The 24,077-nt window shown below is 39.4% G+C and overlaps 1 protein-coding gene across 5 annotated transcripts in view; it reads left to right on the top strand.

Moving 5' to 3' along the window:
- Window positions 1-24,077, top strand: part of P4ha3 (prolyl 4-hydroxylase subunit alpha 3) — a 67,330-nt gene that overhangs the window by 14,194 nt on the left and 29,059 nt on the right. For 3 of the 5 annotated variants that reach the window (XM_021243287.2, XM_087211327.1, XM_004863247.4), the window contains exons 1-7: window positions 6,153-6,395; window positions 12,554-12,696; window positions 13,473-13,696; window positions 17,405-17,554; window positions 21,253-21,304; window positions 23,350-23,513; window positions 23,759-23,935. In XM_021243287.2, coding sequence (XP_021098946.2) covers window positions 6,196-6,395; window positions 12,554-12,696; window positions 13,473-13,696; window positions 17,405-17,554; window positions 21,253-21,304; window positions 23,350-23,513; window positions 23,759-23,935 — 1,110 coding nt within the window. In that variant the 5' untranslated portion in view covers window positions 6,153-6,195. Of the gene's footprint in view, window positions 1-338; window positions 412-4,670; window positions 4,739-6,152; window positions 6,396-12,553; window positions 12,697-13,472; window positions 13,697-17,404; window positions 17,555-21,252; window positions 21,305-23,349; window positions 23,514-23,758; window positions 23,936-24,077 lie in introns of those variants that run through there. The other 2 variants (XM_087211328.1, XM_021243289.2) reach the window with 2 other exon arrangements.

Below are 24,077 nucleotides of genomic sequence, written 5' to 3'. Positions count from 1 at the left end.
AAGAAAATATTCTAGACTTATATAGCGGTGATTATTCCACAACCTTATTAATACAGTTCCCAACTTTGGACAGATTGACTTGAATTTTTCAACTTTATGATAAAGCAAAATGGATATATATTTACTAAAAATCATAATCAAATTTTGAATTTTGATCTTTCCTAAGCTAACAATGTGTTGTATGATACTCTTGCAATGCTGGCAGTAGTGGTGAGCCATAGCTTCTGGTCAGCCAAATGATCACAAGGACAAAAAAAAAATCAATGTTGTACAGTGTTGCTATGATATTTAATAGAGTAGGAAATACATTTTTAATTTATTATATTTTCAACTTACAGGTTTATCAAGATTTAAATCCATTGAAATTTGAGGAAATTCAACTATACACTAAAAAACGATTGTACACTACAGGTAAAGTTTATAGTATGGAAATATATAGTATTCAGAATATAGTATAGGTGAATTTTTATAAGTATATCTCAATTTTTAAAAGGAGAAAATATTCAGGAATAAATTTAACCATATTATATACAATTTCCTGTAAGACAGCATGGGTGTACCTCTGTCACAGTAAGAACACTTAGCATCTTGGTTTCTGAATATCTTTTTCATTAAAAGGAACCAGGGCCTCTTAGAGAAATGTCTGATTCCAGAACTGGATCCAGGAAAGTACAAGGTGGCCTGGAATATGCTCTAAGTAACAAAGTATGGAAGTGCGCAGGGAATATAAAAGGACATATCAAAATGACACAGAACCATGTTGAAAGGGCTACCATCCACCAACTCTAGGACAATTTGATTATCAAAATAATGAGTTATAATTAATACAATTCATGAAGTCATACATAGTGATATAATAAATGAATAAATAAACAGAAGAGAAAGCTTTATATTACCACATAAGTCCAATAAACAGTAATAGTCTATTAATAAGTATAAAATGCTTATTCATTAGCTTTATACTGGAGAAACACATCATTTTAACCAAGAAGGTTGACAGCACCAGCAAAAGACAAATCCTGAAAGAATGCACTAAGAACAACAAAGAATAATATCTATTGTATTTCTGCCAAAATGGCATCTACTCATGAGGGAACATCAGACAAACCCAAACTGAAAGTCTTAAAAATGTTCCCTTGTATATCAAGATAACAAAAAATAAAGACTAAGGAATTGTGCCAAATTGAAGAACACCAAAGAAATTAACAACTAAGTACAACTAAACCCTAGCTTCATAAAGCATATAACTAGTACAATCAATAATATTTGAATAATGTCTGTGGACTAAAAGTCAATATTTTATCAACATTTAATTTCCTAATTTTGATGGTTAAACTTAAAATATGTATTATTAACTTCACATCTAAGTGGCAGCCAAAGGCTTGAAGACCATTAGTGAAATGTAGAAGGCCCTCTAAGAGACTGTTGATGAGGTGTCTTAGTTACTTCCTTGTTGCTAGGACAAAATACCCAATACCCACAAGTTAAAGAAGGAAGGGTTTATCTTATCTCACAGTTTGTAGAGGTTTTAGTCCATGTGATGTTCCTTGCAACACCCAATGGGTAAATGTCTGCTTGGGTTGACTCGGGGGCAGAAGATTGCTAACTCCAACGAGTTGGAACATCTTGAAGATGGGATGTTTTGCCAGCTCAAGCAGAGACAGACCTTACAGGGAAAACAAGGAAGCTCCCTAGGGGACAATCAGATAAAAGTTATTCAGCCCTACTGTCACCATGCCTTGCTTGCCTGCTTTGCTACCTAAAACAAACATCTCCACTCATCAGAACACTGTGCCTCTGTTGTTCCTCAATAAATCTGGGAGTTTGAGTCACTTTGGGTGGGGCTCCATTTTAATGGGGTTCCCTGACCCTCCACAAAGATATTCTCTGTCTTTTGAATCCTCTTTGGTATTTCTAACAAGGATTGCTGGCCCAAACCTGGCAGGTCCACAGTCAACTGGCTCCAAGGCAGGGTGGCATGGCAGAGGGCCATAGAAGAGGAGAAACAGTCCATAGCAAGTAGGCAGGAAACAGCAGCACTGAGCCTCCTTTTCCCTTTTATTCCATTTGGGCTGCAAGCCTATTGATTGGTGCCACCCATACCCAGGTTGGCCCTTTGCATTATCTACAACCAGAAGTATGCTAAATAAATCAGTGGACTAATTTAGTTATCACACACCCTTATTCCATATTCACACAGCCTAAATCCAGTCACCTCTAAAAAGCTCCACCTATGAGCACATGAGGCTTTTTTTTCCTACTTGAAAAAAATGTTATTTTATTTGTACACTTAAAAAGTTGTACATAGAAACTTGTAAAACAGTTCTGTAAACTGAAAACTGAAAGTTCTAAAACTGAAAGGACTGTCAGGGGAAAGGGAGGGTGAAATTTTTGAACATTGAAATTAGAGAAATAAAACAAAAAACAGTAAAACGTTTAAAAAATTAACATTTTCCAAGTATAAATTTTATAAATACAAAACAAGTTCACAAATCACTCTGAATGCTAAATAAATATCTAGTTAATAAACTCAGACTTAATATGTCCAGCCAGCACCGGTACAGCACTTCAAGGGATATAAAATTGGATCCATTCATGTGTAGTGTTGAAAGAATGTGCTCATTAAACAATTCTTAAGACATGTACATGTTTTTCTAAAGTGGACCACATGAGGCTTTGAGGGGACATCTAGATACAGGGCATAACATGAGGCTAGCTGGAGGTATTCTAATGATATTGTGAATCTGGATAAAAAGATATCCAGGCTGACTGGTGAAAACACCAGCTGGATTCTTCTAGTAGCCTGTAATAAAGTACAAAAAGAGAGATAAATTATAAGAAGAATTTAGTGGAAATTCAGGACAATCTTTCTGACCATCAAAAATTTCTCAAATAAAGAAATGACCCAAGTATTACCAGTAAAACATAGCTTCAAGGTAAAGCTCTTAAGGGTATGGCTGAAAAGTCCTGTTAAATCTACAGAAAAATTTAAAGATATGCCAAAAACTGATCTAAGAATCTTGAGAGTATGTACTTCGACTGTTGTTATACAAGAGGGTCTGTAACACATTTAAAGAGCACCTCACATTTCACCAAGGAAAAAATGCTTCTAAACATCTTAGGGTTGTTATATCAGCATTCTGACTCTCAGCCCAAGTTATAGAAGGGCCTGCATGGAAAGAAATTTGTATGTGAATTTTGCTTAATGAAATGAGCCCCAAACAGATTCACAGGAAATCCTCAAAGATTTTAAGATAATTTTATTAGTACAAGCACTCTACCTGGTTGGGTTAAAAGTGACAGAGATAATACAAAACAAATAAATACATTTGGATTCCTGTGTCAGTTTCCTAATATTGCTTAAAAAGTTACCACAAATGTTGTGGCTTTAAAAAACACAAATGTATTGCCTTACTATCCTGGAATTCAGAAATATGAAATCAGTTTCACTGGACTAAAATCAAGTATCAGTAGGTCTCTGTTCTTTCTGGACATTCCAGGGATGTCTGTCTGTTTCCAGGTCTTTCCTAGCTCCTAAAAGCTGCCCACAACACACAGACCCTTCTTCTATATTCAAAGTCAGCCACATAGTGTGTTTAAATCTCTAACTTTGTTTCCATTGTCCTATCTCATTCTCTGACTCTCTTAAGGACCCTTAGATTTTCACTGAACCCACCAAGATAATACAGGACAATCTCCTAATGTCAAAATGCTTAACCCAATCACATTTGTAAAGGTAACATAGTCATAGGTTTTGGGAATTAGAGTATGGATGTCTTTGGGGAGCATTATTCTCCCTAACACAATCTCTAATCATGTCAGTGATGGCAAAACTTTAGAGACTAGTGCCCAAACTGCAACCCAAAACCCACTTATTTATTGCAAAGTGCCAACACCACAACTTTTGTCTTAAAAGAAAAACACAACAACACACATGACATAGGTTTGCCACCATTGTTCCATGTGCAGGCTACTCATTTGCAAATACAAGCCCCTGGCTATTCCAGTATTCCTACCCTAAAGGGAAGTGTTATAAGGGAAAGTGTGACAAAGAAGAAGTCAGAGTGAAGAGACAATTTAACCAACTGTGGTTAAAATAGCTTTCTTTTGAAAATTTTACAAACACATATAACAAGAACACCCTGCCAAGCTCCCCTTTCCACTCATCCCAAGGGCCTTGGAAAGGGTTTATGTAAGTTTAGATTTCAAAAATTTCATTCTAAGTCTACCACTGGTAATGATTCAGAATATGGAATCTAGACCTGTGCTGCCTAGATTTAGCTCCCTGCTCTACTACATACTAGCCAAGCACATTGATTGAGTAGTTGTTACAGATTGGATGCTGAGATCAAATTTGAGTTATAAGATGTTTAGTAGGGATCAACATCTGTGAAAGGGAGAGGAAGCAGGAAAGGGCAAAGGAAGAGATCAATGAGGCCTGACAAATCTCTGAGCAAGGTTGGAAGAGTGCTGGAGTTCGTGGTATTGCATGTTGGAGTTGTCTCACATTGGGCATTCACTTCACTCTGCTCCCCAAATAAGGAAATGACCTTAAGTGAGGCTGCTCCCTGCTGCAGGACAGACCCTGATGGAGCTGGAGATTCCTCTGACCACATTCTCTGCAGCTGTGCAGTAAGTCCTTTCTTTTTTTTTTTTTTTTTTGGTACCAGGGATCGAACTTGGGACCTTGCACTTTCGAGGCAGGCGCTGGAACCACTGAGCTAAATCCACATCCCAAGTAAGTCCTTTCTTGAAGGCAGGTTCTAAAGGGGAATGTTTCCAGGTCTACCACAAGCACTAGTGAACTGGAGCTGCCTCACAAGAACTGACTGTTAGCATCTCTACCCAACCATATTCTGTGGTAATATCTAGATATGTCAAAATTGGCCACTGTGGGAGAATTTGTACTACAGAAATTGGCTAATGCCACAAATCAGGACTTTTTTTTCTATAGATCTGGTTAACCAAGGCACCTCTGAATGTTGTTCACAAGCAATTAACACTGGGTCAGTTATTTATCTTTTCTGCTTCTTAATCTTCTAATTGTAGAACAGGGCTAATAGTTATGCCATGGGCTAAGTTAATATATGTAAAAATGCTTGAGACATCGTCTACCACACAGGAAGCACTCAGTAGCATTTATTATTTTGGCAATTGCTGTTCTTATTACTATTATTGTCACTTTTTAAATTTCATTGGCTTTTCATAGAGGACAGATGGCTACATTTCTTACGTGACTGTCACAACCTGAGATCCCAAACACAAGGAACTTTTCATTATTCTTGGAATTCAAACTGTTTTCCACCTCCACACCTTGGTACACATCAGTATCCCCTTGGCTTGTCATCTTTCAGACAATTCTTTTTCATCCTGTTGGACCAATACACATCCTCTTCTGTGAAGCCTCCTCTGTGTTGCCACTGCACATTGCACAGCCCTCTGTTACTGATAGCACTGTGCGTGTGTGTGTGTGTGTGTGTGTGGTTATTTGTTTACATTTCTATCTTCCCTTGTGAGCTCAGGGTTAGATCTGCTACATCTTTGTCTCCACAGCATGGTAATATAGATGCTAACATTTGTTGTATGAAAATAAAAAGAACATTGCCTAGAAAATGAATAAAAGGGGCGAAATGAATACATAGCCTATTAAGATATAGCATTTTGTTTGGTTCAGTGACTATAGGCCTACTATGCAGAGCAGTGACCCAAGTCCCCAGCATTTTAAATTCTGTAAGTCCTGGTGCTCATCCTTCAAGATTGCTCAGAGGTCACAACCTCTGCGAAGCGACTGTCTCCTCTCTGCTTTCTCATTGCTTCACCCTCACCACTATCACCGCACCTCAGAATTCACTCTCGAGATTTCCACATCAGAATCCAGTGGTGTCTATTTCCACTCCCGACCCGGGGGAGTGCAGATGGTGTTACACAGCCTCCACCTTCCTCCTGCCTCAATTTCCCCGAGTGTGACTTGCCCAACGGAAACACCTTCCATGCTTCGATTTAAGGGAGGGCAGGCGAACACCAAGGAGCACCCTGAAGAACCTAGGAGCAGCAAGGGAAAGGTAGAGAGGCAGAGGAGTCTGCGCTAATAGGGTGTGGCCGGCGGGGGCGGGGTTGGGGCGGGGCGGGCGGCGCACGCGGCGCAAGGGATGGCTGGGCGGGGGAGACGTCTGAGGGAACTGGGAATCGCCGGCGATGCTCTGCGCCGCGCGACTGGGCGCGCTGCTGGCGGTGCTGGCTCTCTGGGTCGGGGACCAGGCCAGGGCTGCGGCAAGGGAAGATAAGTTCTCGGCGCTGACCAGCGTGGCGCGCGCCCTGGCGCCCGAGCGCCGGCTGCTGGCATTGCTGCGGAGCTACCTGCTTGGGGAGGAGGCGCGGCTGCGAGACCTGACCAGGTGAGGGTGGGGCGGGGCTGAGCAGGGAGGTAGGGGGACGTGGCTCTGAGGTCCAACGTGATTTCCAGAAACACCTTCTCTGTAGGGGGAACCCTGTGACACCGTGGCATGGGGCAATGGGGAGCTCTGTGTTACACTGGGTGGGATCTCAGCCCCCTCTCCCTCTCTGACACACTAGCACTTCAGATCTAGCCTCACACAGTCAAGTTGATACAGGTGTGGAAAAGTGTGGCGGGGTGAATCTAGGGCCCAATAGAACCTCCCAAGTGCTGTGTGGGGCTGTGTGAGTCTTCTGGCTCTGTGTCACACTAACAGACCCAGCAGACGGGTGCAGTGACAGAGAGTGAGGTTGTGAGAATAAGGTGTGCTAGAGCTGCAGATGCATTGGCCTTTTGAGCGGGCATTGTGACCCAGCAAACTGTCGTTTGCTATGAAGAGTCATCCTCAGGGACTGGCTGGGTGTGAAGCTATGGATATACTATGCATGCGAAAGATGCCGAGTAGTTGTGCAGGTCATGATAAGAATAATTCTTCATTAATTCACTCACTCAGCACATGTGTTTGGGTCCTCACTGTGAGCCAGGCCCCATTCCAGGAACTGGGGATGAATTGGTAAAGATCCAACTCTGCCCTCAAGGAGTTTGAGTTTGTAGCATCGTGATTATCAATCAGAGATGTTACTTTACCTCCACTGTTTTCAGCTCTTGCTTCTCTTTACACATGTGAAGGTTTTGTAAATACTAAAGAAGTGGTAACTGAGATGTTACAGGTATGTGACAGTAATTGACACAAAGAAAACACTGAAAAGCCACACTTGCTGCTGCAAGTTACTGAGAGTAGTATGCATGAGCAAATGCTCAGCTATATTGTTTTGCTGTACAATCAACAAACTAGTACTATTGTAAGGCTTGGAACTCTGGAGTTGGTATAGAATCCATCAGTGTCAAACAGTGAGAGATGAACAATTATATATGATACCATAGGTGTAACTGTGTTGTGTCTTCTCCTCTTGGGACACTGAGAAGCCCACAACACTGTAAGAAGCAGTGGTTGTGACCATGATAGTATTGAATGTATAAAAATTTTACTTATTCCATGTGACCCTCTCACTGAGTGGAGACAACAGAAGGTGCTGTTAAAAAAAAACTTCAAGTAAATGTTTGGACAGTAATACTGATTCTGGGGTGACATGGGAAGGGGTGTGTGAGACTGTGTGTGGAGGTATGTGTGAGATATCTTTTTGTTACAGCTTTGTCATGGTTGATGATTATGCACAAACCTCATCCATTTGATCTCACACACAATACTTTGAAATAGAATTGTACTAACAAATGGGAAGTTGTTTGAAATATAAAAAAACTTAAGTCTAGGGCCGGGGATTTAGCTCAGGGGCACTCCGCCTGCCTTGCAAGCTCAAGGTCCTGAGTTCAATCCCTGGTACTGCAAAAAAAAAACCTCCAAAAAACTAAAGTCCAGGAGCATATCCAAGATTATAAATCTGAAGATAGCAAATCTAGGAATAGGACATAGTGCTTTTGATTATTTTTCCAGTGTTCTTTCCATCATGTTGTGATACCCTTCCAGCTTGCTTTATCTAATACAGCAGGACATGGCCTGAGCCCCCTAAGTACATGAGATTGTATCAAAGTCAGAATATGTGGTGGTTCGGGGTCTGGATTCAGTTCAACAGACTTCTGTTTGAATCCTTGACTTTAGGCAAGTTTCTCTACCTCTTTAAACTTTAGTTTCTTAATCTATACAATGATGATAAAAACAATGCTTATTACTCCCATAAGGTTGTTGGAAAAATTGCGTACCATGTAAGGGTATTTAACATTGTGGTTAGCATGTAATAATTCCCCAACAAATGTTACTCCTCTCCCTCCTTCCCACTCTCCCTTTCTCCCTTTTTCCCCCTGCCTCCCTCTCTCCCTCTCTTCTTCCTTCCCTTCCTCTCTCCCTTTCTCTTTCTCTCCCTCCCTTCCTTCCAAGGTCTGGCTAAGTTGCTCAGGCTGGTTTCAGACAGTATCTTCTACATCAGCCTCCCAAGTAGCTGAGATTACAGGTATGCACCAATGCATCCAGCTTAAATGTTAGTTCTTTATGATTATTGTTTAAGACTGGCTGTTGAAACAAGTCACCACTGTTGGCTGTAAACACTGGACTCTAAGAGCCCAAATTTTAAAGAATTAGAAAAAGTCTAACTTTTTCTCAGATGGCTTATGAACATTCAGTTTTTCAAAGTTTAGTTTGATATTTTGGAGACTTTAATTCTGTTTTCTAGTCAAGCTCTAAAAGTCAGTGAAATGGTTGCTTTTTAAAACAAGAATTTTGACCATTCCTGCTCATTTTTCTGTACTCCCAGTCTGGTGATCTTGGTTGTATAATTTAAGATGTTATTTCTAAGGTCCTTAGTTTATATTCTTTGAATTTCTAAATGGGGAAATGAAATGTTTTTAGGTGTCAAAGCTATTTCCTACTCTAAGTTAATGAATAACAAAATTATATTATAGTATCTATCATTATATACTAGTATAGCATATATAATCATCATACATATATAGTTAACCTTTATCTTTTTTGTTGTAGTTGCTATTGTTGAAATTTAACAACTACAGATATCTGGGGATGTAGCTTAGTAATAAAACTCTTGCCTAATGTGTCCAGAGCCCTGAGTTCAATCTCAGCACCACAAAACAATAGTAATAATAACAACAAAACTCCAACAGTGAAAGAGTAGAATTACAGCAATTATTTCTGGGCTAAGAATTAAGCATTCAGAATGTCTCAGAAGGACTAACAGAAAAATTCTGAGTTGAAATAGTTCATGTATCATGGTTGGATAACCTACCCAGGCAGAGATTGTGTTGTAAATTTTATGTGCAGACTCTTGAAGGAGACAGTCTAATTTTCCACTCTCAGCAGTGTTTGTTAAAGCAAAAAGCCATTTAAGAAACCTTGAGGTTTAAATTCAGCATCTCATAACTCAGTCTCTGGAAACCAGCTATTTGCTCAGAGGCTGGGCATAGAGCCAACTTTTGGATTCCAAAGTAGTCTCAGATATCAGTTAACAGATTTTCTTTTTCTCTTTTCTTTATGTGACGGAAAAAAAGCATCATTGAACAGTGGATTGAGTTGATATACTGCAGTAGAGATCAACCTATTGGCCTAAACAAATCAACCTCAGAATACAAAGTAGGGTGCAAAGAGAAGAGGGATATAGACAGTGTTTTTTGGTTTGATAGGTGACTTGGGACAAGAATTAACCTTTGTGCCTTACCTCTTTCCCTGTGTGCCTCAGTTTCCTCTGTTAAGGCTCTGTCTGTTAAGCTACCAAGAGATCTATTTATTTAGTCGTAGAGAAGGTGGTGAGAAGAAATAATAGAGTGCAAATGCCGAAAGAACTCATGGAGAACTTCTAGAGGAGACCAGTTTTTTGTTTTGTTTTGTTTTACTGAGGAGAAAACAGAGTATTGATTGGACCTAGGTCAGAGTAAGTCTTAGGCTCCTCCCTCCCGGGCCCTCCCTGTCCAATTGTCTTATAAAATCCCTGCCCACTCAGCCTCAATTGTTCCTGGACATTTTTTTTTTAGACTCAGCATAAGTCTCTGCTTGTACATTTTTTCGTCTAGCAGTGGAATATCTTTTACTAAGTAGTTCCATATGGAGCTGAAGCAAGGGAAAATGGGCAGTAAAAAGATCCCACACTCTGGAGGCTGGTTTAATTTCAAAATACTGGGGTAGCGCTTACAGACTGCCCTGTCTTTAAAATCAGAGACATCCTGGAACTTACAGGCCTCCCATGTCCTGTCTGGGTCATCCAGGCTCAAGTTCTTGTTATTAATTTATGTTAAATTGAAAATTTGGCTCCTTGGAAGCTGCAGAGCAAATAGTCCTTTATTTCAGATTCCCTTTCTTAGTTGAGAGCTCCGCTATTTGGAAATCCTCAGGTCAGACTCAAGGGGTTGGAATCCCCTACCACACCCTCTGTTTTTCTCTTTCATCCCTTTCCTCTTGCAGAAATTCCCCACTTTTGCCAAAAACTTAGAATCTTATGTGCTCTCTCATACATTATTACATTCTTCTTTTGTTGTAATTATATTGTTTTTGAAAATTAATAATTTTAGATAAGAGGAAAAAATTTTAGAGCACAAGATTATTACTCTTGGGCCGGGGATTTAGCTCAGTGATTCTGCTGCCTGGCTTGCAAGCACAAGGACCCGAGTTCGATCCTCGGTACCAAAAAAAAGATTAGTACTCTTAACCTGCCCTATTAAACATAATGAATACATTTGAATAATAAAAATTCTATCAGTGTGATAGAAATGAAATAACCACAGTATACCAGGAAAAGAATCAGCCTCTTTAGCCTATGTGCACACTTTTACAGGACATTTGAGGAAGAGAGAAATTATCTAAAAAGATGATCACATTAGATCTATTTTCAGCCCTTTTCTGCAAGTGTCGCCAAGGTGGAAAGTGGGAATTGAACTAGTTAACCCTACTCTTTATTCTTCATTACAATCATTGCTAGTTTCTACATTGTCAATTTCCCTATATCTCCTTTAAAGCCATCCCATTCTCTGCCCTCATGGTCATGGTTCTGGTTCAGACTCTCCTCGTCTCTTTTTTACAGATCTGAAATGGCCTTCTCTTTGGTCTTTCTGTCTCCACTCCCTTCCACATCTGAATACTCCTCCCCACCCTCTCACAGACTTATGTGTATAATCATGTCATAGCAATCCCACCCCTACTTAAAACCTTCCCAACTTGCTCTGGCCAAATTAACCACCCTTCTTTGTTTTATCTCTGTGGGAAACATGGCAAAATCATCTGAGAACTCAACCTTCTGAGTCAGGTGTACTTCAATTCAGCCCTGGCTTTGCCATTTATTGACAATATGACCTCGTTTCAGTTCCTTCTCTTGGAAAATGGGCAAAATAAAATCTATACCAGCTGGGCACAGTGATGCACACCTGTAGTCCCAATACTCTGAGAAGCTGAGGCAGGAAGATCACAAATTCAAGCCTAGCCTGAACAATTTAACAACTTAGAGAGACTTTGTCTCAAAATAAAAAGGACTGGGTATATAGCTCAGTAATGGGGATATAGGGTCAATGCCAAGTACTGCAATCAATCCATCAATAATAAAGTAAAAATAAAACAAAATCTACACTAAGGGTTGTTGGAAGATTAATGAGACAATATAATTAAGGATGCCAGTACATGGTAAGGGCTCAATAAATAATAGTCATCAAGGGCTGGGGATTTAGCTCAGTGGTTTGACCACCTGCCTCGCAAGCGCAAGGACCCAAGTTCGATCCCTGGTACCAAAAAAAAAAAAAAATAGTCATCAATATTCTAACAAACCCTTGCAGTATCAGGTAAAGTGTCATCGCTTCTGGGAAGTCTTCCTTTTCTCCTTGCAACTCTCACTTGGGTTAAGCCCTGCTTACAAATTGCCATAGCATTATATGCTCAATTATCTTCTAGTATATTTCAAAATTATCATTAACTTGTTCAACAATGTTTTTGAGTTTCTACCAGACACTAACTATTGGGAATAGAATGACAACAGCAGAAAAGAAAACCTTTCTTGTTTGCAAACTCTTTAGGAGCTGGACCATGTCTTGTACTTGTATCTCTAGCATGTTGCCTGACATACAGAAATTGGATGCTATACACTGGCTTATTCAATGAGCAAATGAGTAAACCTACTTTTGTTGTATTTGAGTTTTCATGTTCTTTGTGCTTACGTGGCTTTTTGGTTAAATTATTACATGAGTCTTAGGAGAATCAGCCCTTAAATTTTACCTACTCCCCTCCCCACACTCAGTGCTGGAGATCAAACCCAAGGCTTCATGCATGCTAGACAAGTGAGCGACATCTCCTAGACCTATTTTAGCTAGTCTTTTTTGTTTTGTTTTGTTTTGATATTGCTTTTTGAGACAGGATCTTATTATGTAGTCCAGGCTAGCCTTGAACTCACTGTGCAACCCAGGCTGGCCTTAAACTTGCAATATTTCTGCCGCAGCCTCTTGAGTGCTGGGATTAAAGGTGTGCACCATCATGCCCCACAATGTATGCACACCATGACAGCTTTCTGTAGGTATAGTGATTGTATCAGGAGGTGAAAACATTGTACTTCTTTCTTTCAGATTCTATGACAAGGTACTTTCCTTGCATGAAGATTCAGCAACCCCTGTGGCTAACCCTCTGCTTGCCTTCACTCTCATCAAACGCCTTCAGTCTGACTGGAGGAATGTGGTACATAGTCTAGAGGCCAGTGAGAACATCCAAGGTAATGAGGCAGAGGGCTGGAGGGTAAGAAAGAAACTTCTAACTCCTGGCTCAGTGGTAAGGAGAGAGGTTCTATCGGGATATGATGAAGGGTAATTGAGTGGGTAGGTATTATGTGATCTTAGCTCTTGTAAGTCCAAACAATTAGATCCCCTTGCTAATAGGTTTATATTATTATAGATTAGCAAAGACTTTCATATCTACTATCCCATTTGATCTTTACTACGATTCTATTAGAAATACAGGATCTATTATCCCTTCTATATATGTATAAAAGGTAATGGTGTCCCGCGAGTTTCTGTTTCACTAAGGTTTTAATTTGAAAATGGGATAATACAATGTGATCTACACCAAGACCACTTTCTTAATATGTTCTCCTTTGTACTTCAACAAGTTTGTTGGCTTTTGAGAAGTGAAGAGGATGAGTTGTCTCCTTAAAGGGCAAGATTCCTGGAGGAATATAGGCTGGGACAATAGTGTGTGCCTTATATTTAGTCCTTATCCATTCATTCTGAATGTTCCTCTGCTGTGTTCCAGTGACTGTGGTTGCCGGTGGGGAACACAAAGAGAAATGCAGTATCTCATGAACTGTTTGACTAGGTGGTCATGCCCCATGTGTTTTAAATGCTCACCACCTATTTGTGTGTTTATTTGTGGTGCGGGGGGACCAAACCCAGGGCCTCAGGCATGCTAGTCAAGTGCTCTACCACTGAGCTACACCCCTACTGTACCACGTGTTTTTTTGAAGGCTAGATTATGGTTTTACTACCTTTACAGCTCTGAAGGATGGTTATGAGAAAGTGGAACAAGAACTTCCAGCCTTTGAGGACCTGGAGGGTGCAGCACGGGCCCTGATGAGGCTGCAGGATGTATACATGCTCAATGTGAAGGGTCTTGCCCAGGGTGTCTTTCAGAGAGTCACCGGCTCTGCTGTCACTGACCTATACAGTCCTAGGCAGCTCTTCTCTCTTACAGCGGATGACTGCTTCCAAGTAGGCAAGGTAATGACATTCAGAGAGGGTTAGCTTTAGTTTCTCATGGATGAAATAACCACGTTCCTGTTTCATATATATGTGCATATATATATATATATATATATATATATATATATACACACACTTTGGTATTGGGGATTGAACTCAAGAGATTGGGCTTGCTAAGCAGGCACTGTGCCACTGAGCTAAATCCTTGGCCCCTGGAAATTTGATGCTATTCCCACTTTCAGAAGAAGACGCTAAGCTTCACAGAGGATAGATAATTAAAATTGCACCATTTGAAGCAGTAAACTAAATTTTGAACCTAGTCTTTTAATTCTAGATCCCACCAACTTTCCGTGGGAAAGTGATCTTATACTTAGGAAAGCCTATGAGTGAAAGTGATGTTATTAATTATGCCAAGACAACAGACATAAACTAGGCCAAATGATCCATTGGTTGCCCTAACTCTACCCCCTGCCAGAAGATGAACCACTGAATGGAAAAGGAAAGCAGGGAAGAGTGTGAGGAAGAGGATAAGAGATGATGATGTGCAGTTAAGATGAGACCTACTGGAATTCCTTGCAATGCTTCCTAAGTTTTCAAAAATACTAAATTAAATTGGTATAAAAATACTGAGGCCATTCACTTTAATTTTACTCAAGGAAACAGACTTCAGGAACCTCCCATATGATGTATTTAATCTTTGGTCATAATTTACAATCACACTGGAGGTTATTTTCTAATGTACTCTTTGCCAACCTTTGCCTTCAACCTATTTTTAAATTTTGAAGCTGTGCATTGCAGGAGAGTGAATTTTTCTTGGCTTCTACCATATTCATTAGCAGATCTGACAGTAGGCCTCACAAGTCCTGGTTCCAAATTTTAGGGATCAGTTTTCCAAATTAATTCAGAGTTCATTGCCCTGAATTTCTCTACATACCATTTTCCCTTTCTGAGGTGTTGAGCAGAATTAGCCATCATTATGTTCATGGCTAATTTAAATTTAGGCCAGTTAAAATAGTCTGATGTATGGTACCAATACATTATTCATCAGTGAGCCCTTTCTGAGACTAAAACCATATGTTGAAAATTTATTAAACTCTTCCCAAAAGTCTTGCTGGCAACCTTTTTTTTCTATATGTATTTTCTTGTATTGAAAGCTAAAACATTTCAAATGTAAGAAAAATACTAAAATAACAAGAAATTATGCTTATAATTGAAATGTGATATATGTTCAAGTTCTGCTACATTTCAGATTTTTTTAAGATGTTGCATACACTTACAGCCCCACTCTTAACCGCCTACCTCCCTGCCCCCTCTACACTACCCTTGCCTAGGTACCATTGTCCTGAACGAGATAGTATGTGCTGTTTTGAATTAGGCTTCTTTTACTCTGCACATTAATATTTATTAAATTCATCCACACTGTTGCATTTGTTAGTGTTCATTCCTTTTTATTACTGAGCAGTATCCAATTATAACACAAAGTATTATCCAGCATGAGCTTTTTATACTTAGATTGTTGCCAGTTTGGGCTACTGTGAATAAAGCTGCTATTAACATTCTTAGGTATGTGCTGTGAACGTTTGTCTTCATTTCTCTTGGGTGAGTACTGGGAGTAGAATTGCCAGGTGGAAGAATAAGCTTCAATAATTACAAACATGTGGCCAAATTTGTTTCACCAGTACTTTCCCAATTCCTTCCTCTATGGGTTATTTTAAAGTAAACTGGCCCTTCTGTTTTCTGAGATTTTAGTCTAATTCCCCTACTGCACAGTGCTGTCTTGATTCTTCTCATAATGGATTATTTTCTGATATAGTTTGTCTTGTTTTATTCACAGTTTATTTTCACCAAGTTATTCCCCCCTACACACACACTTAGCCTTCCCCTCTGAAAATTTCTGTGCCCAGAGCTGTGGAAAATCCCTCCAGAGTTTAAGATTTCTTCTGCCAGGAACACAGGTGTTATCATAGGTCTTAGATCCATTTTTATACTGATTTATTGGCCCAGTGGTTCCTTGACCATATGAATATTATAAATTCAAACTCTAAACTCGCATGAAGCATGGCCTCACAACAGTAAATATTCTAGGAAACATTTTATTTCTCTGCATAGAGACCAGACAGAAACAAATCTGCTTTCTTGTCTCCTTAAGCCAGTGGATAATTATTTTCCTAGTTTACCCTTTTGCTTAAGGTGTAGTTTTTCATGGGATCCAGTTTATGAGGATGTTTCAGTCTCAATTTGAAGGTTTTTGGAGGTCTTCTGTTCTTATGTGGGCATTATATCCTAAGGTTACTAAACACCAGGTCAGTAAGACAGACACCTACCTCAATGCTATACAGCTTCAGCATCTGCTCATAAGCTTATTGCTTGGGTTTTCAGCTAATTTTTGTTTCTGGTACCTGATATTTTCCATTTTTTCTTGAAGATATATCATAAAGTGCTTTTTACATTTCACTACAAATGTCTAAATATTTGTATTTGGAAGAATTCAGTTTACCTCAATCTATCATATTGCTATAACTTGAAGCTCCTCATGGAAATATTAATTAAATTATTGGGGATGTAGCTCAGTGGTAGAGTGCTTGTCTACCTTGTGCAAGGTCCTAGGTTCATGCCTAGAACTGAAAAAAAAAAGAGAATAACTCATCAGGAAAAGTTCTGTCATTTGTTATTATTATTATTCAGCTCAACTTTTTTACAAATGGGAAACATAGGCAGCGTAATGTAATAGGAGTTACTTTATTATTTAGGCTGTAGCGTTGCAGTATCTCTAGGTTCTGCCCTGTCTGGAAGTTACACTTAAATTAGATCATTTTGTAAGAGTTCTCCCAATGTCGTGACTTTATAGTTCCATGTTGGTTCCAGCATTAACTTTCAGTAATTGCACCTGCAGGTCTGGTAATTTAGTTAACTATAAGCTGTCAGGAGACAGGAGTCATGTCTGGTACGTGTTGCCCTGCATTCCAGTATTTAATCAGAACAGATCCACCAAGCTCCCATAGCTCTCCCATGTATGCCTTCATTATGGTAACTAATGCACTGTATTACAGTGCTTACTTTCTTCATGTGTCCTCACTTGATTCGGGGTCTTTAAGGACAAGGACCACCAGGTACATAATACTGAGTAAATATTGAATAAATAAATGAATTGTTACCAGTAATATCTACCTAATATCTACCTAAGTAATATCTACCTAAATTAGATTAGTCTATGTTCTCTTTCAATGTTCATTTTCTTCACTTTAGATTAGAGTCCCAATGGATTACATGAACACATTCTTGCTTTTGGCTTCTTTTAATGCCATTCCTTCATCTTAAAATGCACTTTCTCCCTTTCTCTGCTCATTGAAATCCTTTCCCTTCTTCAAGGAAGGCCCATCTCAGATGCCACACTTTCTGCAATTGTCTACTGAAATTCCCAAGTTTCTTCCCTTTTCTAGGCCTCCATAGCATATTCTTTCAAGCACTCTTGCTACTCTGCCCCATGTTATAGTTACTTGAGTTCTGTCTTCTTTCTCAGATTATAAATTATTTAAATGCAAGAACTCTTGTGTCTCCTTTCCATCTAATATAATGCCTTATTCATGGGTGCTTAATAAATTAAATAAAATGAGTTTGAGGTTAAAACATACATTCTTGGGTTTCAAAGGCCTCTTACTCTGAATTATCATCTCCTTTCCTCTAGCAGTGGGATAAGGCATTAGTGTGGTACTGTATTCCCTGCAGGTGGCCTATGACATGGGAGATTATTACCATGCCATTCCATGGCTGGAGGAGGCAGTCAGTCTCTTCAGAGGATCTTATGGAGAGTGGAAGACAGAGGATGAGGCAAGTCTAGAAGATGCCTTGGATCATTTGGCCTTTGCTTGTTTCCAGGTAGGGGAGCAAGTTAAGCTCATTGCTTTGTTATCATAAATATAATGCTTTACATCTGTTTTACAACTTTCTAAGCATTCTCATGCCTCTTAATCTGTTTCATCTCCCCAAATGCGAGTGCAGTTATTTTATTATTTCCATATATAACATGTGAGTAAACTGAGTCTCCAAAAAATTCTTAAATTATCACTAACCACGTAGAGCTGGACTTAGAACCCAAGAAGAAGGCAGTCTCTTACCTATGGCAACAGCATCTGGATCCACAAATCTTTAACAAGGTCATAGTAATGTAAATCACCCTTTTGCACTCTCAACAACTGATAACTCTTCACAGACATTGCCATGAAGAAAGAAATTTGATTATCCTCTCTCATCTGCCACTGAGTCCAGCTGTAAAGTGGTTAGTGTCCAGCTACAGAACTAGAGTTGTTAAGCCATAGTCCCAGCCTCCATGCCTCCTGCAGGTGTCATCTTTTCTTGACAGTGGTTCTTGACACGCTACTACCTGCCGTGCTTCACATGGCAGTTCATTCCCTAAAGATTAAGCAGCTGCCATCCCTTTGTGTCGATGATCCTATTCTCTACTAGAATTGTATAGTCTTCAAGAATAGGCTGAAAATTCAATCCCCGCTACCAAAAAAAAAAAAAAGAATAGGCTGAAAAAATTGCTATGAAGCCAGTTCCCTGATGTATCTATCACTTAGTGCTTACTAGAGAAAAAGATCTAATGTAAGATCTACAAATACGTAAGAATTTACAAGATTGGCTTACAGTGGCCACCCTCGGAGTCAGGTATGGAAAGGTGCCAAAGAGCTGTCTGAGTACTGGAGATCTGAAGGATCCAGTCAAAGGCCTGGAGCTCACTGTAGCCCATGTGAGTCCATATCAGGAGGCTGAAGGGTCTGTGCTGGGTGCTGAAGAGTCTGCACTGAAAGCCAGGATACAACATCTGAGGTGAAGGTGAAGACTGGAGCTCCTCCAAAGAAACAGAACCGAACCTTCCTTCTTTGTTTCCCTTTATTCCATTCAGGTGAAAAGCCTATTGGTTGGTGTCACTCACACCCAGGGTGGGTCTGCAGTTTTTAGTAAATCCCTTCAGCCATACCCACAACTATGCTGATCCAATGTAGTTGGGTGTTTCTTACTCAAGTTTACACAATCAGTTAACTATCACACCTGGAGTTTCCAAAGCTAATAAACCATTTTTATTCCTTTTTTTTTTACCCTCTTTTGGTACTGGGGACCAAATCTAGGGTATGTTAGATAAGCACTTTACCACTGAGCTACATCCCCACCTCCAAATTTCTTTTTCTTTCCTCCTTATCCTGAGAAAAAGGAGGATATGAGTGGTCCAAACCCACATATTGCTGGGAGAACAGATTTGCAGTCCTCTTTCTCCCATGAAAGTTCCTGGTAAATGGATCTGTCATAAAGCGACCTTTTTCTAACTCTCCTGCCCCATTGCTACACAGTAGAGCAAAACCAGAATAACTGAGTTGTGACAATGAGAAATGATTAACAGAGGAAGAAAAAGGAGAATTGATGCAAAGAGGCTCAGAGAAGGTTGACTGGTTAAACCAGCTTACCCCTCAAAAGATAGGGTTTTAAATACAGTGCCTTCTTATTAGTTTTGTTTTGTTTTTCCCTAACTCTTGTGACAGATTTCTCCTCTGCTCATTGGTAGACTCTCCTTTCACAGGTGCTTTGTCTGGCAAAATTCTATTCCCCAGACTAGGGCCAGCTCAAATGTTACCTACTCTGTGCAGCTTTCTCCATGTGCTCTCACAGTGCATTTTTTTAAATGCCAAAGTAATAAAACATATAAGACTTCATCTTATAGATGATTTCTTTATCTCTTCCCTTTCCCCCAGTAAATTAGAGAGGTAAATGTCCCTTCATGGACTTCTTGTTATTGTATAAAATGTAATATATATATATATATATTTCTTCATTACATATTTTAGTAAAGAAGTGTTTAGAAGCTGCTGATAATGAGAGTCAGTAGAGGATGGTGATTAAACCATAGGTTCAGGAATCACACAGAGCAAGGCTCAAATTCTGTGAAAACTTGGTCAACTTGCTTAACTTACCTGGGCCTCAATTTTCTTATCTGTAGAAGGAGAATAATAATGATGCTTATCTCAGAGGGTTGCTATGAGGATTAAATGAGCTAATCCATGCAGAGCTTTTGACACATCTATCACACAGCATGCACTAGTGAGTGTAAGCTGTTATTATATAAGTATGTGTTCTCCTTTTTCATTTAATGTTACTCTTTTTTGGTACTTGGGATTGAATCCAGAGCCTTTGCCCTACAATGCATCCTCAACCTTTTAAAAAATTTTTTATTTTTTTTATATTTAAGTCTCTTAAATTGCTCAGGCTAGGCTCAAATTTGTGATATTCCTGCCTCAGCCACCTGGAGTGCTGGGATTACAGATATGCAGCATCACACTCAGCTAATGTTACTTAATATGTATATTTCCAAAGGAATTTAACTGGGAATCAAAAGTAACTCTTTGTTCTTCATAAATTATAATATTATTACAAGCTCTTGAGTTTTGAAGCTATGTAAAATTGTGTTTTAGTTCTCTTCATCTCAGAGTGTGAAAAGCTATTACATCCTGAGTTAATATTTGACATTACAAGATATCCATAGATCACTTAACTATTCTTCTTCTAAGTATAGAGCAGAATAATTCATGATAATAAATAACTGGAAATAATCTCTGCTCCCAACAATAGTGGAATGTTTGTCATCTATAATGTAGTTTCTGGATGGAATAAAATGTAACCACTAAAAATGCTATCTACAAAGGTAGGTATTAACATAGAAACCATTATGAAGCTGAGCATGGTGGGGGCATACAACTGTAATCCCAGCACTCTGGGAGGCTAAGGCAGAAGGATCACAAGTTTGAGCCCACCCTAGGCAACTTAGAAACTTAGCAAGACCTTGTCTCAAATCACAAACATAAAATTTTAAAAGGCTGAGATGTGAATTAATGCAAAGTCCTGGGTTCAGTCCCTAGTTCCATAAAAAGCAAATGAACAAAATAAACAAAAAAATTCTGATAACAATAGAGTAAAATAATCAGGATATGATAATGTAAAATATATTATTGTAACTGTGTAAAAATCATGTGTTATTCAAAGTGCTCTAGAAAGTCCTGAGTCTGGGGAACAAATTATATTTTTACTAGAGTTTTACAGTTTCATTTAAATTTCATAACAAAATATCACAACATCCTATAACTACATAGGTTTGCTCACTTTGAGATTTACGAGTACTTCAAGAAAGTTCATTTTTATTTTTCTATTGAGCAAATAATGTTTATTAAATTACTGTTGTTTTTCTGGGCAGGGTGGCAACAAGTCATTTGTAAATGAGACAAAGGAGAGCTGATTTTCGGCAAATCCTCTACATGTCTAGCCTGCTGCTCTTTTCAGTGAGCTTTAGTATCTACTTGTTTGTTTGGGTTTTTTTGTTTTTGGGGGGTTCCTTTGGTACCAGGGATCAAACTCGGGATCTTCCCCCTTGTGAGGTAGGCAGCAGAACCACTGAGCTAAATCCCCAGCTCTAGTATCTACTTGTGGTAAGACTATAGTTTGCTTTTATAAAATTTAGTCAGTGATTTGGTCAGAGGCATTATCCTCAGTGTTGTTAATGCTTTCTTTTCTTTTTCTTTTTTAATAAGGCAGGAAATGTTTCATGTGCTCTCAGCCTCTCCCGAGAGTTTCTTCTCTACAGTAAGTGATGATAAAAGATAAGCTGGCCATGGGTCTGACTTATGCTTCTGGCATTTAATTTTTGCAAGTTAAATATAGATATTTAGTTTTATTATTCTAATTCATAATCCAAGGTATATTTCAGATTTTGGATGAAGTCTTAGTTATACGCAGATCAGTGCATCACAGAAGATTTGTGAGTTAGTTGGAAAATGTGGAGAAGAAGACATCAACCTGTCCCTCCTCAACTTGTTCCTTCAGTGGGAACAAGTCCAGGTTGGGAGCCTGTTTCTTCAGAGACATTTTAATGACCTGGGCTTTGGAAGTAGACCCAGGGATGAATGAAATCAGTGTTCTCTGGGTGTACTCAGGATTATTCCCTTTGATTGTTTTCAGAGCTCTATCTTCTTGTAAAACTGGAGGTTACTTTGCTATGCAAGTATCATGCCCATTGGCTCCAGAGTTCAGCCTCAGCCCCTTCAGAGGAGTGCCTTACTAACAACAAAATGCCTTAAACTGGAGGGAGATGATTCCTAGCTGAGTTTTGTTTAAAATGTTTGTGGTAGATGGCTCCCTAGGTTTTGCTTCAATAAAGTATTTTAATACTAAAATAAAGCAAAAAACACTGATATTTTGATTGTCTTAATATTTATAATACATTTCATATAGGACTTTATAACTATTCTAATTTTAGTACAGTCAGCCCACCATATCTGCGAGTTTGGGATCAAAAATATTTGAAAAAAAATTGCATCTGTACTGAACATGTGTAGACTTTTATCTTGTCATTTTTCCCTGAAAAATATAGTATAACAACTATTTACATCGCATTTATATTATATTAGGTATTTTGGTATACATAGGTGTTCTGGCACCAGTCCCCCCTGGATATTGAGGGACAACTATAACATTATTCCTTTCCACTAATTTGACAAACAGTAGGATATGAAAGTTGCTGCATAGTTTGGAAACACATGGGTGATTAGTAGTATAAACAAAATTAAAACTCAGCTCTTCTTTATTTCTTTGTTTTTGATCTATTAAAATCTATCTCTCCCATGGAATCCAAATTGTATGCTGTCACAGTTTGGTGAAGTAGGGCATGGAAAATTGAGGTTCATTCCTAGCTTTGCAATATTTCCATTGGTGTTTGGGCTTACCATTTCCATTCTCCAAAACTTCATTTCTCCTTTTGTTAGAAAGGAATAGTAATTTCTGCTCCCCCCTCTCCTCTTTTGCCAAGGTGGTGGTGGTGTGGTTAGAAGCACATTGGGCTCCTCAGATACTTTGAGGGCATTAGAACAATTCAGCACCTCCTTCTGAGAATCACTGAGAATCATGCGCAGAGGCCAGTAGAACATAGGTAGCTGTCAACCCATCTTATAGCCAAACTGGCACAAACAGATGGGCACAAGCAAGATTCATAAGGTTCCCGGGGTTTCCCTTGGGCCCTATGTGAATCAGACAAGAACCAAGATCCACAATCCCTTTGTCTCATACTGTTCTGCTGTGTGTCTAGGCCAGTTAGAAATTTTGAAGGATCTAATGGAGCAGAGAAAGAATTAGCTTCCAATTCTCCAGGAAAGAATAAGTTGGGCTCTTGTGCTACAGGCTCGGGATCCACAAACTTCCTTTCATGGCACTTACTTAGCATGTTTTCTTCTAACTGATCATTAGACTGTAAACTCTGGGAAGTTATCCTTTAGGGCCACATCTGGTATATACAAGATATTTATTGAACATTATTGAATGGATAAGTGAATGAATGAACAAAGCTTCTTTCCTATACATAAAACTGACCATCACACCATCCTCAAGTTCCCGTGGTCTGAAAGTGCTAAGTACGACTTTCCTTCCCAAAGCCCTTTGTTCCTTTAAATCTACCAGGCCCAAGTCAGTCTTCTTTTAATACCAGATATTCTTCTGGAAATAAGAGCATTGATATGAGGAGTTTTTTAGGGTATCCAGTTGCCAGTCCTGTGTGACATCAAAGTTGTAGTCTTGATATTACTTCCTAGGGCCACTGTCTGTTAGCCTGTATTATTTTGTGCTCTGATTTCCCCCAGGCCCAGAAAATAAGAGGATGGTCAGGAATGTGTTGAAGTATGAAAGGCTCTTGGCAGAGAACCCTCACCAAGCAGTAGCTGAGACTGTCATCCAGAGGCCCAACGTGCCCCACCTGCAGACCAGAGACACGTATGAGGGATTGTGTCAGACCCTGGGTTCTCAGGTAGGATTCCACAGGGAAAGAGAAAGAGGGAGGACAGGCTTGGCTAGAGAGTGAGAAGCTAGAATTGGAACAATGGAAGGGAGAAAAGCTGATGTATTAAAAACAGTAATGTTCATTCAGACAGCACCTGAATAACCACATTCTGTAGCTCTCAAATTGTGGTTTTTTTATGCTGTAGATCCCCCGAATTAATTTCTGCTCCCAGACCCTTCCTCTCTTATGCCAATTCTTCTCTGTCCTTCCAGCCCATTCACTACCAGATCCCTGGCCTCTATTGCTCCTATGAGACCAATTCCAGCCCCTATCTGCTGCTTCAGCCAGTTCGGAAGGAGGTCATTCACCTGGAACCCTATGTTGCTCTCTACCATGACTTTGTCAGTGACCCAGAAGCTCAGAAGATTCGAAAGCTTGCAGAACCATGGGTGAGTGTTCCCAAATCTTCATGTGTCTGGACTTCAGGAATGTGAGAATAGGCAGCCTGCACAGTTTTATCAATCCAGGAGCTCAAAATTCCAGCCATTCCATAGATCTCCATGGTGGAGAAAATCACAACAGTGGTTGTCT

This window comes from Heterocephalus glaber, unplaced genomic scaffold (assembly GCF_053883595.1).
Source record: "Heterocephalus glaber isolate CG9 unplaced genomic scaffold, H.glaber_assembly_v1.0 deba00001428, whole genome shotgun sequence".
NCBI lineage: Eukaryota > Metazoa > Chordata > Mammalia > Rodentia > Bathyergidae > Heterocephalus > Heterocephalus glaber.
The sequence above is the reverse complement of the archived record's forward strand: the minus strand, read 5'-3'. Positions and strand labels throughout refer to the sequence as shown.